Consider the following 17,673-nt stretch of genomic DNA (forward strand, 5'->3'; position numbering starts at 1 on the left):
ATTGTCTTATTGGCCTTCCTGTGTCCACAAAACACATGCTGATATTTCATATACATTTATTTTGAAAAATATATTTTTATCTAGTCCACATTGGTTATCTTTTTTTTAAATATATATTTTTATCGATTTCAGAGAGGAAGGGAGAGGGAGAGAGAGATAGAAACATCAATGATGAGAGAGAATCATTGATTGGCTGCCTCCTGCATGCCCCACACTGGGATCAAGCCCGCAACCCGGGCATGTGCCTTGACCAAAATCGAACCTAGGACCCTTCAGCCCACAGGCTGACACTCTATCCATTGAGCCAAACCAGCTAGGGCCATATTGGTTATCTTTACACATCAGTCATTTGAGGAGACTATTGTTTTTATTCTCATCACTAGTAAGTTATTCCTAGGAGTCAATAATAATGCATATTTTGAGGCTAATAGTGGATATATGTTTGGTTTTGATTAGATGTGAAGAGAGGAATATGTACAACAAAAAGAAATAGAACCAGTTAAAAATTTGCTCCCAAACAGTATTGATGCATTAAAGACAAAATAAATTTTTTTTATCAATTCATTGTCAGGACTCTTATGCTGGCTTGGCTATTCATGTTCTTCTTACGGTTACTTCCTCATAAAAATCTCTCTAAAGCAAAATTTAAACAGATTAAACTGAAATGATGAGCACAAGACTAAAGCAGTTGTTACTGTTTTAGTTAAGCTCTAATTTAGTGCAGGTATCAAAGAAACAAATTAAACAGATGGGCCTCTCCCCTCTTGCCCTTTCAGTTATTACCTGGTACAAAGATAATCGGCCGCTCACAGGTTCCACCAGTGTGGCTTTCTTGAACAGAGGGCAGATCATTGAGATTGAAAGCGCCCAGATCGCGGATGCTGGCATATATAAATGTGTGGCCATCAACTCAGCTGGAGCCACAGAATTATATTACAGTCTTCAAGTCCATGGTGAGTGCTGCTTCCCCTGCATGCACCCTGGGGTAAAGAAACCTTCGAAATGACGAAGTCCTTCTATAAAATCCTAGTGTAAATATTTAACAGTGTGAGGATCCTCTTTATAGAAGAGTACAGTGTTCTAAAACTGATAAATGTTCTTATTTCCTGATTCCTATTAAAATGCTTTATTTTCACATGCTGTATCAAACTTAAGTTTGCTTTAGATGAATTGTTGAAATAGTTACAAACCCTCTTATCGGCAATGACAATAGCCCTGATTGTAAATACAGTACTGTCTATGAGAATCTTATTGTTAAACAAATGTTTCCAACTTATTATCTCTAATACTTTGAAGAGGAGTTGGTAGTTAACACACTAGAGTGGATACAGTGGAGGGACATCAACACACACACACACATACATGCATGCACCCATGCACGCACACACAAGAGCCTGAAATCAAGAAATAAAAATCCACTCTGGTATCAAAAGCTGGATTTCCTACACAAAGTAACAAAACCTCATTTTCCTCATCTGTAAGGTGGCAAGACTGATCATTGCCCTACTTACCTCACAGGATAAATGTGATTAGAATCCCAAATAAGAAAAGTGAAAGAACTCTCTGCCCCCTACACCCCCCCCCCCACACACACACATATATACATACCAAAACCCACCATGTGAAAACACTACTGTGGACATTACATATAATTTTCATTACTTTGAGGTGAAATTTTCTGTGATGTGAACATAGCTTATTTACTTGCTTATTTCTTTTCAGTGCCCCCATCCATTTCTGGCAGCAGTAACGTGGTGGCAGTGGTGGTTAATAACCTGGTGAGGTTAGAATGTGAAGCCAGAGGCATCCCTGCCCCAAGTCTGACCTGGTTGAAAGACGGGAGCCCTGTCTCTGGTTTCGCTAATGGGATACAGGTACTTGCTGTCATTCCTTTGGTGAAATCTACTAACTAATTGTTCAATACAGGAAGTACAAGCAGATAAAGCTGTTAAAGAGATTTGGAGAACAAGGATTCACAAAGGTTATCCAAAACCGCATGCATATACATTCGTAACTACTATGGACACACAATTGGGATTTCTAAACAGTTTGTTAAAAGCTCAGTATACTTAAGAGTTCCCTTACAGCATATGTAGTGCTTTATTTTAGATACTTTCTACCTTCAACCTCCATTCCCTGCCACCTCCACATGAGCTACCTTCCACAAAGAAATGTTCATCAACACCAATAAACAGGAATTGCCTTGTGGAATTTAAATTAAATGTATGGAAATAATGACTAAGAAAACCAGATAGAGTATATTTCCTTCTACAAAATTATCAAATAAAAATGTAAGACATCATAAAGGCCACATTATAAGAAATGAAATTAGAGTCTGAAAAAAAACAACTTGTTTTACACAGATTCAAAATTAAAAGTACCAAAACACATATAGCTCTTTTAAAGTGTACTTTAATATTATTTTGTTTATCAGAAAACGTAGTTCTCTCACCATTCTGCTTCTTTAGCTTTTCTTAAAATTCCAATGCTTGCAGAATTTGGGATCTTAAGAGATGTAGAATTAAGGTCAGTATAATAGAGGTGCAACTATGCTGGTGGGAATGCAGACTGGTGCAGCCACTGTGGAGAACAGTATGGAGCTACCTCAGAAGACTAAAAATGGAACTCCCATTTGACCCTGTGATCCCACTCCTAGGAATATATCCCAAGAAACCAGAAACGCCAATTAGAAAGGATATATGCACCCCTATGTTCATAGCAGCACAATTCACCATAGCTAAGATTTGGAAACAGCCTAAGTGCCCATCAGCAGATGAGTGGATTAGAAAACTGTGGTACATATACACAATGGAATACTATGCTGCGGTAAAAAAAAAGGAACTCTTGCCTTTTGCAACAGCATGGATGGAACTGGAGAGCATTATGCTAAGTGAAATAAGCCAGTCAGAGAAAGATAAATATCACATGATCTCACTCATTTGTGGATTATAGAGAACAACATAGATTGATGAAAAAGGACAGACCCAAAGACTGAGAAACAGCGATCAAGCTATCAATCCCTAGAAGGAAAGTAGGGGAGGGTGGGGGTAAGGGGAAGAGATCAACAGAAGGACTTGTATACATGTATATAAGCCAAACCAATGGACATGGACAACGGGGGGATGGGAGCACGAGTTTGTGTGTGTGGGGGGGGGGGTTGGGGGTTAAAGGGGGGGGATGAGGACACATTTGTAATTCCTTAACTAATAAAAAAAAATTAAAAAAAAATAAAGATTTAATAAAAAACAAAACAAAAAAAGAAAAAAAAAAAGAAAAAAAAATAGAGGTGCAACTAGATCAATGGGATAAAAGAGCCATGAATGTGACAAATTAATTTATTTGGCTGCTACTTTGCTGTTAATTTTAACTTCTCACTTGTTCTCCCAAATTAAAATTAAGAGGAGGTTAGCTCCTCTTTTCCCGCCTCTGTTCCTCCTTCTCCCCTAGTGACTTTCTCTTCCTCTATAGTAAGTGTGGGTGAAATTGGACCTTCACTTGGTCCTATAGAGACAGACTTGTTTTCAGTGGTTATTACCACATTGGGTCCTGGCCTTCCAGTCTTCCTCCACAGAGAAGATGGATTAAGTGATGCTCACACACTTTAAAACAGCCAAGTTGAAATCTTTCTAGAGACAGATGTCTATTGATTAATCTCAGAAAATAGGAGAAGTCTGTTTACACCTACTCTTCTCAGGGGGCATGTTGGTTATTTAGCTTTCTTATCTCTGATAGGTTCTGTCTGGGGGGCGCATCCTGGCTTTGACCAGTGCCCAAATCAGTGATACGGGGAGATACACCTGCGTGGCCGTGAATGCTGCTGGAGAGAAGCAAAGGGACATAGACCTCCGAGTGTATGGTGAGACATTTCAACAATGATTTCTGCTCTGATATGGCTGTGTTTAATCCTAAGATCATTGAGGAAAGGAAAGAGAAGTTTTTGACAATAAAGAACTATGGGCAATAGAAATGACATTATAGGATTAATTCAAATCAAATGCTCCCTTTCTACTTTATATTTATCTTTAATTAACTATCCCTTTTTAAAGGTCTGAGAAATTAAAGTGCGTACATTAATCATGTAAGGTGTGGGTTTTATGGAAGACAGCGCGAGGAGCATGACTACAGAGAGCAGCTTTATAATTGGAAAGATACAGTCTCCTCACTAAAGCAATCATTTGTTCAAGAAGCTCCTTTTATCCATTCTACTCAAAGCCTTGACTTTACTACCTTTGAATTATATTTACAATCAGCATATACTTGCAGTCAGCACTTGGTAGTCAATATTCTGTCTGTGAATTAAAGGCTACTTGAGATGCAAAAGTTAAACTAATCATAAACTTAGACAAAATTTTAAGTTTTGGGCGTGTTTTTCCCCCCTATCTGTGCATTGGCTGTAAGGTACAAAAGAGAAAGTCTGAAGCTAACAGCCCCCAGAACAAAGTTGGCGCCCCATTGGCCTCCATTCATAGATTACCCTGCTCATTCCACATTTTAGTATACCTTTGCATTTAGAACTTTGTCAGGCTTTTTTTTCGGGGCCTTATTATATTTCTTGGTTCATGGAAAAATGAATTTGTTTCTTCTGTGGCTCCTCAAAGAATATCTATTTCATGCAGGCCTTCTCTTCTACATCCCACCTCACTTCCCAACAATTCACTCCTGGTCAAATATATTACTTATTTTTCAAATAAGTTATAATTTTTTAATAAAAAGGCCACTTGATGCAACATGGATACCATGCATACCTCATTAAGCTGAGAACTCCCCATTTGCATCAGTGGACTACCAAAGGGCTCTCTATGCATCTCTCCTGTTTCTTCTGCAGTTGACATGGGTCTATGTGAAGCCTCCAGCTTTGCTGGTGCTCTCTGTCTGAGGGAGCAGATGGGCCTGACATACTCATCCCCACAGACTCCAACTCCTTCCCTTCAAGGGCCTCTTTTGTGCTTTATGGAGAACTGGAATGTGCCAGCCTCAAATATCCCTAGAGAATGGTTCATCAGTCAGTCAAAGCACGTGGCACAATAGCTCCTTCGGTCATCAGCACGCAGGCAGAGGGGTGACATTAGTATTTACTGGGTGTTAGTGAGCAATGAAAATTGGGATTGGCTCCTTCCATTTCTACAATGGTTAGTGTCAAAGTGGACCTGGGAGGTGATCGGGAGTTGAAGTTTTCCAGGACTTCCAAAGATGTGCATCACTATTCTTTGTCATTGGCTAAGATGCTTCCACACCATCCTTTGAATCTGAAAACCCGGATCTTTTCTTTGTTGTAAGGTTCAAATTTCCAGCTAAAATGAGCATATATTTGAGAATGCATATATGTGTTTAGCATTTGAAATATATATGCATGGCAAACTACTGTAAAAATTAAAATGGGTTTTCAGTCTGAAATTAGTTTCCAAACTGCGTTCTACTATTAGTATTATTTCCGTACATTATATTCCTATCTTTGTAACAGTAATATTGGCAATCTTGTGTCTAATTAGAGCCTAAAGAATGTGTATCCCCAAAGGTAAATTCCTTTCAGATATACTTTGTAGAGTGTGGGGCTGGTAGGAGGAGTAGACGGTGAATAAAGTACCTTTCCCTACAGGTACAAGAGTTGGTCATTAACACTTTTTCTCCTGGTATAAATTCACAGTATGTCCTACCATATTCTGACAAGAGAATTGAGTTTTTAAATGAACTGGATTTCTGTAGTATCTTTTCTTTAAACTTAAGCTCAGAGAACTTTGTTAGAGATCACACATTCCCCAGTGCCTCAACAAATATAACCCTATGGCAGTTCTAATTTTGGTAATTAGATTTAACTAGTATAATGCGTAGGATGAGAAACAGACATAACACACCCCTTCCTAAGCAACAAAACCACAAAGCAAATTAGGGATAACATCTAAGAAAGCTGAGAATCTGAGGGTAGAAGCTTTTCTCTTCTCAGACTAAACAAAAATCTGAAAATGAAAGACAGGACAAATAGATGTGTTTCAGTAATATATATCCTTGGCTGTAATTAGATTTGCTTTATGTTCCTTAAGAAACAAATACTCTACTTTTTCATTTTTCCTCTCAATTTAAAAAATCTGGTATCCTTTTGAACTTGATTTAACTCACTTAGCTGTAAAGAAAAGTAACTGAAAGAAAAATATTTGAGAATAAATTAGCATTCTGTTTTCTTGAATTATTTCTGACTTTTACACCTACACAGAGCCATCCAGAATTCATGCTCTTTAAAAACAAACAAAAAAGAATTCATTCTCTTTTGTTGCCCTGGCCGGTTTGCTCAGTGATTAGAGCATTGTCCTGTGGACCAAAAAGGGTCATGGGTTTGATTCCTGGTCAAGAGCACGTATCTCCATTGTTCTCCATTGATCCCTAGCCCCGGTCAGAGGCATGTGTGGGAGGCAACCAGTCGTTGTGTCTCTCTCACATTGATGTTTCTCTCTCTCCTTTTCTCTCTCTCTCTCTCTCTCTCTCTCTCTCTCTCTCTCTCTCTCTCCTTTTCTCTCTCTCTCTCTCTCTCTCTCTCTCTCTCTCTCTCTCTCTCTCTCTCTCTCTCTCTCCCTTCCTCTCTTTCTCCTCCTCCCTCCCCTCCGCTCTCTTAAAAAAAAAGTCAGTGGAAAAAATATCCTTGGGTGAGGATTTTTTTAAAAAAGAATTCATGCTCTTTTGTAAATTCTACAAATAATCTAAGATAAATATAATTTCATACAGTTACGGCACTTTTTATCCACTGAGATCAAACAACTCAAAATTATTTCCAAGCTTTGAAATCAACTATTCTATTTAGAGCTTTCTGTGCTGAGAATCGTGAGCGTATCTGTTTTCATGATACTTTAGGAAATGGCACTAATTGTGCTGATTTTGCCAACATTATAGTAGTTTTCATCTGAAACCGGACCAGCTGTGCATCTTTTATCTGTGTCCCGTGCTGAAAACAATCCCCCTGTTATGTGTTTCCCATGGATGACTTTAAGCTCATCGAGAGCCAGATGTCTGTGTATGCCATTAAATTCAGCAGAAGGGGCATCACCTCTACACAAATGCTCCACTGGTCTGTTCCAGTCATTGTACATGGTATGTCTTCCTTCAGCATCACTTCCTCTGGCTCTGGCACCTGCCCTGCATCCAGAAACAGCACAAGAAAGTGCTCTGAGTCCATTTCACATGCCTTTCCCTCTGCGGTAGGCAGGGTAGCAGAGAAACCTCCTGGCTCTAAGAACACACTGTCACAGTGAAAGTTGATTACATTGTCATTTTGCCGCATGCTGCCGTGTGAAGCCCGAAACAATGGCTAGTGGACTATGACATTCTTCAGCACAAAGATTTTATGTCTGCCGAAGCATTTGGAAAGTTTTTTTTAAGAGTCATTTCAGTGAAACGTATCCTTTCCGGTAAGATAAAACAAACCAAAAACGAGAAATCTGACAAATTTCCCCTCATCCTAAATAGCTACGGGATTTCATGAGAAACGGCCGAGGAAATTCTCCTCTGTGAATTTTGAAGTGTCCTTTTTATAGCAACAGGCTTGATTTCATCATTCGTTTGTGTATTTGAATTATTATAAGTACAGGCCTGAAGGAGTCCTTGGAGAGGTTATGGAGCCCACCCTCCCGTTCTTGGCAGGGCTGTACCTAAACCATCGAAGACAAATGACTGTTTACTTTATTTTTTAATACATCCAAAGGAAGGAGATTCCTTAAACTTCTCCAACAACACATTTGAGCATCTGACAAGCCTTCGAGCCAGGGAATTCAAATCTTAATCTCATTAACATTTCACATCATTTCCTCTTTTTATGTAATCGTGAGTGTGCTGTGCAGCTGGTCACTGATTTAGTTTGTTCTTTATTGTGCCATTTATCCCACATGGTTTTTATTCCATAAAAAGTTGATAAGGTAAACCACAGAGTGCTCTGAACTGCAAGCCTGAAGACTCCTGGCTCTGCCACCCGTTAGGGAGGTTATTTCAGATAAGCGGTTATCTGTCGCCCACTTCGTTTTGCACAGGGTGACTCGGTAGGACTGGAGTATCCCTTTCACCTTTATACCTCTGTGTTTTTATTTTGCCTCTGTTACAATTAAATTTATTTTCTTGTGCAACAAAACATAAATAAATATCAAAAATGCATTTGCTGTAATCCATTATTTCCAAAATATTTCATGAATGATTTATTCCTTTGAAAATCTTAAATAGTAATATGGAGTTCAAGAAGTTTCTTAAATGGCCACTTGGTGAAAGCTTCCTGTTCTAAAACTTTTTTTAAAAGAGAAAAGATGGTGAAAACTATTTCTGTTCAACAGCAGCATGTTCATCGGTGATTTTTTTTTATCACTTTTGATTCTAAACTAAATGATGCAAGGAGGGTATGTTAGAATGATCGTGATCCTACATCTTAAAAGAAACAGTGGAGTTATCCAGTATATATATCCCGATGATTAATTATGACAGGCAGTGGGCTGGCCTGCTTGATCCTGAGGGAAACCCCATCTTTCACTTAGTTCCGCCAAATATCATGGGAGAAGAACAGAACGTCTCTGTCCTCATCGGCCAGGCTGTGGAGCTGCTATGCCAAAGCGATGCTATCCCTGCGCCCACTCTGACTTGGTTAAAAGACGGCCGCCCTTTGCTAAAGAAGCCAGGCCTCAGAATCTCTGAAAATGGAAGTGTGTTAAAGGTAAGGCTGTCGATTCATTTATTTCTTCTTAAATTGCTCGTAAGCTCATGGCTTCGGTATGACCCCTATTAAATTTGCCTGTCTTTACAACTGTTCTATCAATTTCATATTATAAAATTCTAGGAACCCTTTCATCAAGAGGGTTTGTAATATTTTTTTAACATTTGGGGCTTAAGTTTTAAATATTTAATTTTCCTATCCATATTTGTAGCCAGAAGCCATCCAAAAATGTTTCTGGGAAACTGTTATGAGAAGAATATTGCTAGGTGTGCCTCATCTGCAGTCATTCAACCAATCAGCATATACCCATTGTAGGAGCTCTAAGTAGGGACACCAAAAAGTGTGAGATGCATTTCCTGCCCCCAGTGTCTTCTAATTTCACATAAATTTAGGAAAAATTTTCCGACCGTTCAGTCAAAAATGCAGTGAGTGCTGTAAGTCTAAGTTAATGACCAAGTGGATACATTTTGGGAGGGTAGCACAAGGTAAGGCTGTGGTTGCCTAGAATCTTCTTGGAAGGCTATTTGCATTTTTATGGGGCAAAAGCCCTGATTAAGAAAGCAAGTGAGCTACTGTGGCTAAAACAGAGAATTTAACAGAGCGAATATTCAGAAATAATTCTGACATGGTTGACTTGAGTAAAATAAGAGCTAAGATTTAAAGCCAGCCTGAGGAATTAGGATTCAGTAAAGTTTAAAAAATCTTCACAAAATAATCCTATTGAGACATTGAAAGAACGGCCAAGTAATCTGCCCACCGTTACTAAATGGCCGAAATGAGTTGTGAACACAGGAGCATAGCTTTGACATCCATGCTGCGACCCACTCGACCTTCCAGCCTCTTGGTCGAGGAAGGTTATTACGGGCAAGTAAAGAGAGCCTTGAGAAATGGATGATGGGAATGTCAGCACAGAGGAAGCAGAGAAGCATACACAGGAGAGTGGAAACGTGTGACGAAGTGGGAGGGAGTGTGAAGGTGTATGTTGGCGGCAAGAGGGTAGAGACCTTGCGAATTATGATCCTGAAATAATGGAACTGTTGAGGAAGGAAAGGCCAGAATCACTGAGTTTGGGAACTTGGATGAGTCAATGAGCTATACAGGAAAAACAATATAAAACACCCCCGAGCTATACAGGAAAAACAATACAAAACACCCCTGTTCAGAGGCAGAGCCCAGGGTTCTAGAAGGCAGCTGGTAGAATGTGCAAACCTTAACTCTCACTGAATGATAGAAGGAAACACTTATATGGATACAGGCCCCAGCACTGGTAGGGGGGAGAGATGTGTGGTTAGAACTGTCAGCAGTTTTCACTGAGCATAGCAGTTTATTTCTTCAGAGCACAGATCCCAAGGGGTTGGGAAGCCGGGAGAGAGAGATGCTGGATGGCGAAGCAACCCTGACATTCATTGAATCCCCACTTTGGAGGTTAGGTAGGCACCCTAGTGGGGGCAGGTCCCACTGAGGGGCATAGAGAGAAGACCTCCTGGAAATGAAAGCTTGTAGTGGACCCCCCACTGTACTAAATGCTTTCAAAGACAACTTTAATTCCAACGATTCAACTCTTTTGAATGATTTAGCAGTTGACTGTGAAGTTACTTGGCAATCAATGTCATGCCGTTTGTTACAATCTCTTGTATTACCTTCTGTTATTAGTTATACTTCATTATTAAGTTCATTTTTATGTTTGAATACTTTATATTCTCAACCAGATTGCAAACTCAAGTCAGAAACCATATGTTACACTATACTTGTTGGTATTTTCTACCTGCAGTATTTGGTACAAAGTTCTGAGTAGCTGCTGAATGTTCACTGAATGGATGATGAATGAATATCAATGCATGCTGCAGATAAATACATGGAAAATGTTTACTGATATTCAATTACCTACCAGGCACCAACCTGAGTACTAGGAGATGAGACTAACTGAATATAAGATTTGGCTTGAAGAAGTTTACAAGTCCTTATGGGAGAAGAGACATAATAAATCCATAAAAAGGGGTATTATTTTACTGAACAATGTCCTGGATGTAGAAAGATTATACACTTTAAAGCTTTAAATAACGAATTCAGAAATTGTGATTTTTTTGATATTTTATTTGAATTATAGTTAAAGGGCCTTTCTAGACCTTCAGTGACTAATATTAGTGAAATTAAAATAAGGTTTGACATAGACAAAAATTATTAAATCTTGGTAAGTGTTGGATGTGGATAATGGTTGTATGACCATAATACAAATTGTTGAATCTTGATAAGTGTTGGTTGGATGTGGGTAATGGTTGTATGATCATAATACAAATAAAAAATAAGAATTCACAAATAACGACAGAAAAGCCCCATTACTTATAAAATAGAAGCTGGTCTTATAACCTGATTTTGTTTTCAGATTGAGGATGCTCAGGTTCAAGACACTGGACGTTACACTTGTGAGGCAACAAATGTTGCTGGGAAAACTGAGAAAAATTATAATGTCAACATTTGGGGTAAGTGTGATCAGTTGCTGAAAAGAAAAAGATGTAGTGTGTGGTTTAACCTTTTATACTGTGTGCCAACTCTTAAAATGACATTCATATAACATAACACATAGACGGACAGGAATCAATATGTGTAGATGATGCTAACTTGCCCTGAGTATCAGCTCATATAATTAACTCAAGAGCAACTCTAGATAGACTCCCTGAACCTGAATCTATTAATCACTGTTACTTTGATGCTCAATGGTTCTCCTTTTCTGTCTGAGTCATATACGTTTTAGCTTCTACAGCCAGGATCTTCTAATGATTGAGTGTTCTCTATGAATGAAGCGTGGGTTGGTCAATTGAAAATAAGTCAAAAGGCCAGATTATGTTTGTGAATGATGTGACTGTGAGAGACAGAGAGCACACGTACTTCTGGGTGGGAAATGGAATTACTGTGCTAACCAGTGTGACTAGCTTTCCTTGCTTGAAATTTTATTATGCTACTAATTAAGGTAATTCTTAAAAGTAATCACAACATTTACATTGGTGGTGATTGTCTGCTAATCTTTAAAAACTGCTCCTATTCCCAGTGTATTAATTTATGTTAAATATTTCTTTAAATTATTTATTACATATTAAGCTCTCTTCATTTTTATTGTATCTGTCGATTAATTAATTGGGGGAAATTAAGTGAAAGAGCTCTAAGGATGGAGTAGTTGTCAGAGAGTAGCCTACATTTATAAATGTATAGGAGAATGTTCTAGATGGTGACAAGGACTTGGATGGAGAAAGGAATGAGCAGACCCATGAGCAGGCCAGGGAGTTAAGTTCATACAGAAGAATGGCAGGGTGTCATGTGAAGAGGAGGGATAAAAACAGACAAGTAAACTGGTGGCAGGAGCCTCAAGAGAACAGAGCTTTCACATGGAGCGGGCGGGGGGGGGGGGGGGCGTTGAACAATGACTGGAAGCTGCTTCAGGAGGTGAGGAGGATGCTCCCACTCCTCCACTTCCAGGAGCTTGGAGAACAAGCATCTGCCGCCTGATGATACTGCAACCAGAGAAGTGGCTCAGGAGAGAGTCCGGCTCAGCCTCGGAGACAGGCATGGGTAGTCAGGATTCACTTTGAAGGTTCCAAGGAGAAGCTGAGGCCCGTGTGGGAGGCAGGCTCTGCAGTCAAGTACAGATAACAGGCCCGTTTCTTAGATCCAGTTCCTTGTCTCCATTCTTGACTGTGTATTATACGCCTCTTGCTTTCCGATTCTGTTCAGCCTCTGCAATATTAAAGCTGGCTAGGTGAGAATGATTGGGTTAAGTTTATACTTGGTAAGTGACTTAGCATTTTGATGCAAGATATCTAAATATCTATAACAAATTCACTTCTTTGTATGCTTCTCTCAATATTTTGATAATTAAGTTTCTGCCGGTGAAAATGGGAAGTCTGCTCTACGTAAGTAGTGGATGTCTTTCAGTGGACGTTTAATGTGGTGTTGATATGTCAGCCTCAAGTGCTAATTATTTTCTGTGTCATTTGAATGCTAACCTTTTTTTAAAAAAAAACATGTAAAGTATTGGGGAAATTTTAAATTAAATGAGTGTGAAAATAGTATTTTGTATTTCTTTCTCTTTTTTTTAACCTTTCAGTACCACCAAATATTTATGGCTCTAATGAACTTGCTCAACTTACAGTCATTGAAGGGAATCTCATCAGTCTATTATGTGAGTCAAGTGGTATTCCACCCCCACATCTCATTTGGCAGAAGAAAGGTCAGTTTTCATCCTGTGACATTTATAAAATTAAATATAATATTAGATGAATTTACATTTTATCTGACAAATATGTTAATTTATTAACAAACTTTCTGAGGGTTTGCATACTAAAATACTAGGCAGCATAATTAGATATTCAGTGTGCAGCCTAGCTGGTTTGGCTCAGTGAGCGGAGCGTCAGCCTGCGGACTGAAGGGTCTCGGGTTTGATTCCAGTCAAGGGCACATGCCCCGTTGTGGGCTCGATCCCCAGTAGGGGGCATGCCGGAAGCGGCCAATCACTGATTCTCTCTCATCAATGATGTTTCTATCTCTCTCTCCCTCTCCCTTTCTCTCTGAAATCAATAAAAATATATTTTTAAAAAACTCAATGTGCAATGTGGCGCTTTTACACTATCCAGCTAAAAATCTTCAATTTTGAGACTAAATGCTCCCCCCCCCCAGGAAAAAATTTGCATTGTTCTTTAATGAAATGCACTACAGAGTATCTGCAGTGATCAAGAAACCACCATTCAAAGAACTATTTTTCTTTAAAATAGGATTAAAATTATTATCTAAAGCAAACATTGTTGCTGTCTTTGTGACAGTTGTAATGTGTGTTAAGATTAAATTCTGCAGTTGGACAGATTTTCAATTTATTTCATTGACAAATATTTATTTGGGTCTGTAAAGTATTTGGCAGATCATCTAAATGTTTAGCTGATTTAAAAAATCATTTTTGTTTTCCTGCTTTAAGATTTTATTTTGTTTGTTTTTCTAAGTATGTTTTCTTTGAAATGCAATAGTGGTTGAAATTTTACCAAAGTTTTGCAGATTTTCTTGGTAAACATTTCCTCCTCCTTCTCCTTTTCCCCTTTTCCCCCCTCCTTCTGTTCATCCCCCTCCTAATTCTTTTCCTTATCCTCCTCCTCCTTTTATGTGTAGGATTACTTTACAGTGTCATCTGCCTTTGAGGTACTTGAACTAGAAGTAAAAAAAAATTAAGTACATATACTTAACTGAAAATGTAAGCACAAAACTTTGTATTGTTGCTTCATGTTCTGTCATCTGGTTTCCGTTGTAGGCTCCCTGGTGCTGGCTGACTCCACAGAACGGGTCAGAACTTTATCTGGAGGCAGACAGTTACAGATTTCAATGGCTGAAAAATCTGATGCAGGGCTCTATACCTGCGTGGCATCAAATATTGCTGGAACTGCACAGAAAGACTATAATCTGCAAGTTTATAGTAAGTAATTGATTAGACACACACGCACAAACACACACACAAACACACCTCATTTAAAAACAATAGAGAATTCCAGCTCTCAGTATAACACGCCACCTCTGTTAGTCTTCGATCTTTCTTTAGCGGTTAATCTTCTGACATCAAAATGAATTTAAAATCAACAAACAATAAGAGTTGGTGGAGATATGGAGAAAAGAGAACCCTCATTTACTTTTGGTGGGGATGTAGATTGATGCAGCCACTGTGGAAAACAGTATGGAGGTTCCTCGAAAAATTAAAAATGGAACTGCCTCAGGACTCAACAATTCAACTCAGCATATATCCAAATAAACCCAAACACTAACTTAAAAGAATATATGCACCCCTATGTCCATTGCAATGTTATCTGCAATAGCCAAGATATGGAAGCAACCCAGGTACCCATCAATAGACTAGTGGACAAAGAAGATGTGGCACATGTATACAATGGAATATTAGTTGGCCCTAAAAAAGAATAAAATCTTACCTTTTGCAACACCATGGATGGATCTAGAGGATATTATGCTAAGTGAAATAGTCAGATAAAGAAAGACAAATAGATATGATTTCACTTATATGTGGACTCTAAAGAGCAAAATAAACAAACAAAATAGAAACAGATTTATAGCTACAGAGAACAGACAGAGGTATTGGAGGGGAGAGGGGTTTGCGGGGGATGGGTGAATACGGTGAAAGGATTAAGAACTACAAATTGGTGGTCAGAATATAGTCCCAGGGATGTAAAAAGTATAGCATAGGGAATATAGACAATAATATTGTAATAACTAGGTATGGAGCCAGGTGGGTACTTGAAATATTAGGGGGAACACTTTGCAAAGTATATGATTGTCTGTACTCTGGAAACTAATAGAAAATAGTATTGACTGGTAACTGTAATTGAAAAATAAAATAAAACAATAAAGCAATATTAGAGGTTGCCATGGCTTTGGGGGGAGAAGGGATGAATAAGAAGAGCTCAGAAGATTTTTAGGGCAGTGAAATATCCAGAATAATGTTACAATGGTGAATATATATCATTATACATTTGTCAAAATCCATAGAATGTACAACACCAAGAGTGAATTATAGTATAAACTGTAGACCTTGAGAAATCATGGTGTATTAATGTATATTCATCAATTTAAACAAATGTTCCACGATATTGATATTTTGGGAAGCTATGCTTGTGTGGGGGCAGAGTTTATGGGAACTCTGTATTTTCTGCACAGTTTTGCTATCAGCCTAAAACTGCTCTAAAAAAAATAAAATCTCATTTTTAAAATGAATTTAACTTTGATAAAAATTTCAATAATAAAACTTCAAGAAAAAATGTTTCCTATTTTATTTTCTCACTCTCTCTCTCTTTTATTTCGTGTCCAGTTCGACCAACCATATCCAACAGTGGCAGCCACCCTACTGAAATTACTGTGACTCGAGGGAAGAGTGTGTCCTTGGAGTGTGAGGTGCAGGGTATTCCTCAGCCGACAGTGACCTGGATGAAAGATGGCCGCACCTTGACCAAGGGGAGGGGAATGGAAATATTGGATGAAGGTCGCATCCTTCAGCTGAAGAATATTCATGTCTCTGACACAGGCCGTTATGTATGTGTTGCCATAAATGTAGCAGGAATGACTGACAGAAAATATGACTTAAGTGTACATAGTAAGTACAAAGAAGCTCAGTAAGTCTATTCGTTGGCTGATAATCTCTATAGCATCCCGGATGGGAGATGCGGGCTTTGAGTGTTGAGTTTTATGTATAGGCTATTGTTTTCTCTATATGCACCACTTCTCTAGATCAGTCTCATCACTTATCCTTCTGTGCCCGACCTCCCATTTCCTACCTTGCTGAAATAAGCATATATTAGATAGACTTTTAGGAAAGCATGTGGTGAGATAGATAATGGTCATCTGCAAGTATTTTTGTTCAGTGACATCTCAACTAATATTCTTTGATTCCTTGTTTTCCAAATTAGCTATCTTGGCTAGTATAAACCTAGGCTCCTTAGTGTTACTGACTCAGCATCCGTTGGCCATGAGTCAGCTTTAATATTCTAATTAATGAGTCATAAATGTCATTAGGAATAGACCAAACATATCCGTTCTCAGGGATACCTACATAATTTGATTGCACATTTTAGGTCCATAGAAGCAATGGTAAATTTAATAGACACATTCTGATAACTTGAATCCAGATAGGGCTCTCACAAAGTACAGTATTAATATCCTGTAGTTTGCAGCTAATGTGTGAGCCAGAGCTCATGAAATCAGAACACAGAAGAGAAAAGGAATCCATCCATCTTAAGTATCTTTTTGTTACCTCATGTTTTATATTTAGAATTAGGATCATTTGTTAGAAAATCCTGCCTATAAAAAGGCCACAAATCCATATTAGAGGTTTATCAGCAAAGATGAGTGACTCATAGAAAACCACTCACCTCTATTAGAATAAGAATATCAAAGTCATTTATTGCAATCAGTGGGGAAGAAGTAACATGTACTTCAGAGATGTCACACTACACTACTACTACTACGACTATTAATGTCATTGATGTGGTTACTCATTTTGCTTACTGTTGACCAAAACATGGAAGTCGTATTATTAACAATGAACTGTGTAGGATTTGGTGTTTGATATAGATTAGCTACCATCCTTTCCATTTCCTGTTTGTTTTGTTTTTGTCTTACAGCCCCTCCGAGCATCATAGGAAACCATGGGACACCTGAAAATATCAGTGTGGTGGAAAAGAACTCCGTGTCCCTGACTTGTGAAGCTTCAGGCATTCCTTTGCCTTCCATTACCTGGCTTAAAGACGGGTGGCCCATCAGCCTTAGCAGTTCTGTGAGAATTCTCTCAGGTAGTAGGACTTCTCATAGTCTCATAACCTGGTTCTCTTCATATGGCCACAGTTTCTCCTTCATTTCTCATTTCTTCCTATCTTATATTTCTTTTTGATATAGCTGCTAACTATAATACCCATTGATCATATTAAGAAAAAATATTTAAAAAGTTATATGAAAAAGGGAAAATCTCTAAATTACCTCTAGATCCTTTTACAAAAGAAATCCTGGCAGTCACTTATGACTTAAATTATGGTGATGTCAGCCTGGCCAGTGTGAGTCAGTGGTTGAGCATTGACCTATGAACCAGAAGGTCACGGTTTGATTCCTGGTCTGGGCATATGTCTGGGTTGCGGACACAATCCCCAGTTTGGGGCATACAGCAGGCAGACGGTCGATGATTCTCTCTCATCATTGATGTTTCTATTTGTCCCTCTCCCTTCTTCTCTGAGATCAATAAAAATGTATATATTTTTTAAAAATTATGGTGATAATCAGAACAGTCACACTATAACCAACCAGTTTGAAAAGTGAAAAATGAAAGGAAATACTAAAATTAAAACCAGAGTCTAGAGAGATTCCTGTTATGTAATATACTTCCATAAGCAAGTATTTCATCTTATTCATGACTCTACTCTGAGTTTTATATTTACGAGATAGAATAGTTTACTGTGAGCTAAGACTTGATT

The 17,673-nt window shown here is 38.4% G+C and overlaps 1 protein-coding gene across 1 annotated transcript in view; it reads left to right on the plus strand.

Annotated features, from left to right (window-relative positions):
• The window catches only part of HMCN1 (hemicentin 1), a gene marked incomplete at its 5' end in the record, with an annotated part of 289,007 nt that overhangs the window by 157,564 nt on the left and 113,770 nt on the right, over positions 1-17,673 (plus strand). Inside the window, 9 exons of the mRNA XM_081113289.1 lie at positions 777-953; positions 1,723-1,874; positions 3,733-3,856; positions 8,502-8,677; positions 11,061-11,157; positions 12,777-12,899; positions 13,965-14,126; positions 15,525-15,806; positions 16,834-17,001. Coding sequence (XP_080969415.1) covers positions 777-953; positions 1,723-1,874; positions 3,733-3,856; positions 8,502-8,677; positions 11,061-11,157; positions 12,777-12,899; positions 13,965-14,126; positions 15,525-15,806; positions 16,834-17,001 — 1,461 coding nt within the window. The remainder of the gene's footprint in view (positions 1-776; positions 954-1,722; positions 1,875-3,732; positions 3,857-8,501; positions 8,678-11,060; positions 11,158-12,776; positions 12,900-13,964; positions 14,127-15,524; positions 15,807-16,833; positions 17,002-17,673) is intronic.

The sequence above is a fragment of the Myotis nattereri genome (assembly GCF_964212035.1).
Source record: "Myotis nattereri genome assembly, chromosome: 18".
Classification (NCBI taxonomy): Eukaryota; Metazoa; Chordata; class Mammalia; order Chiroptera; family Vespertilionidae; genus Myotis; species Myotis nattereri.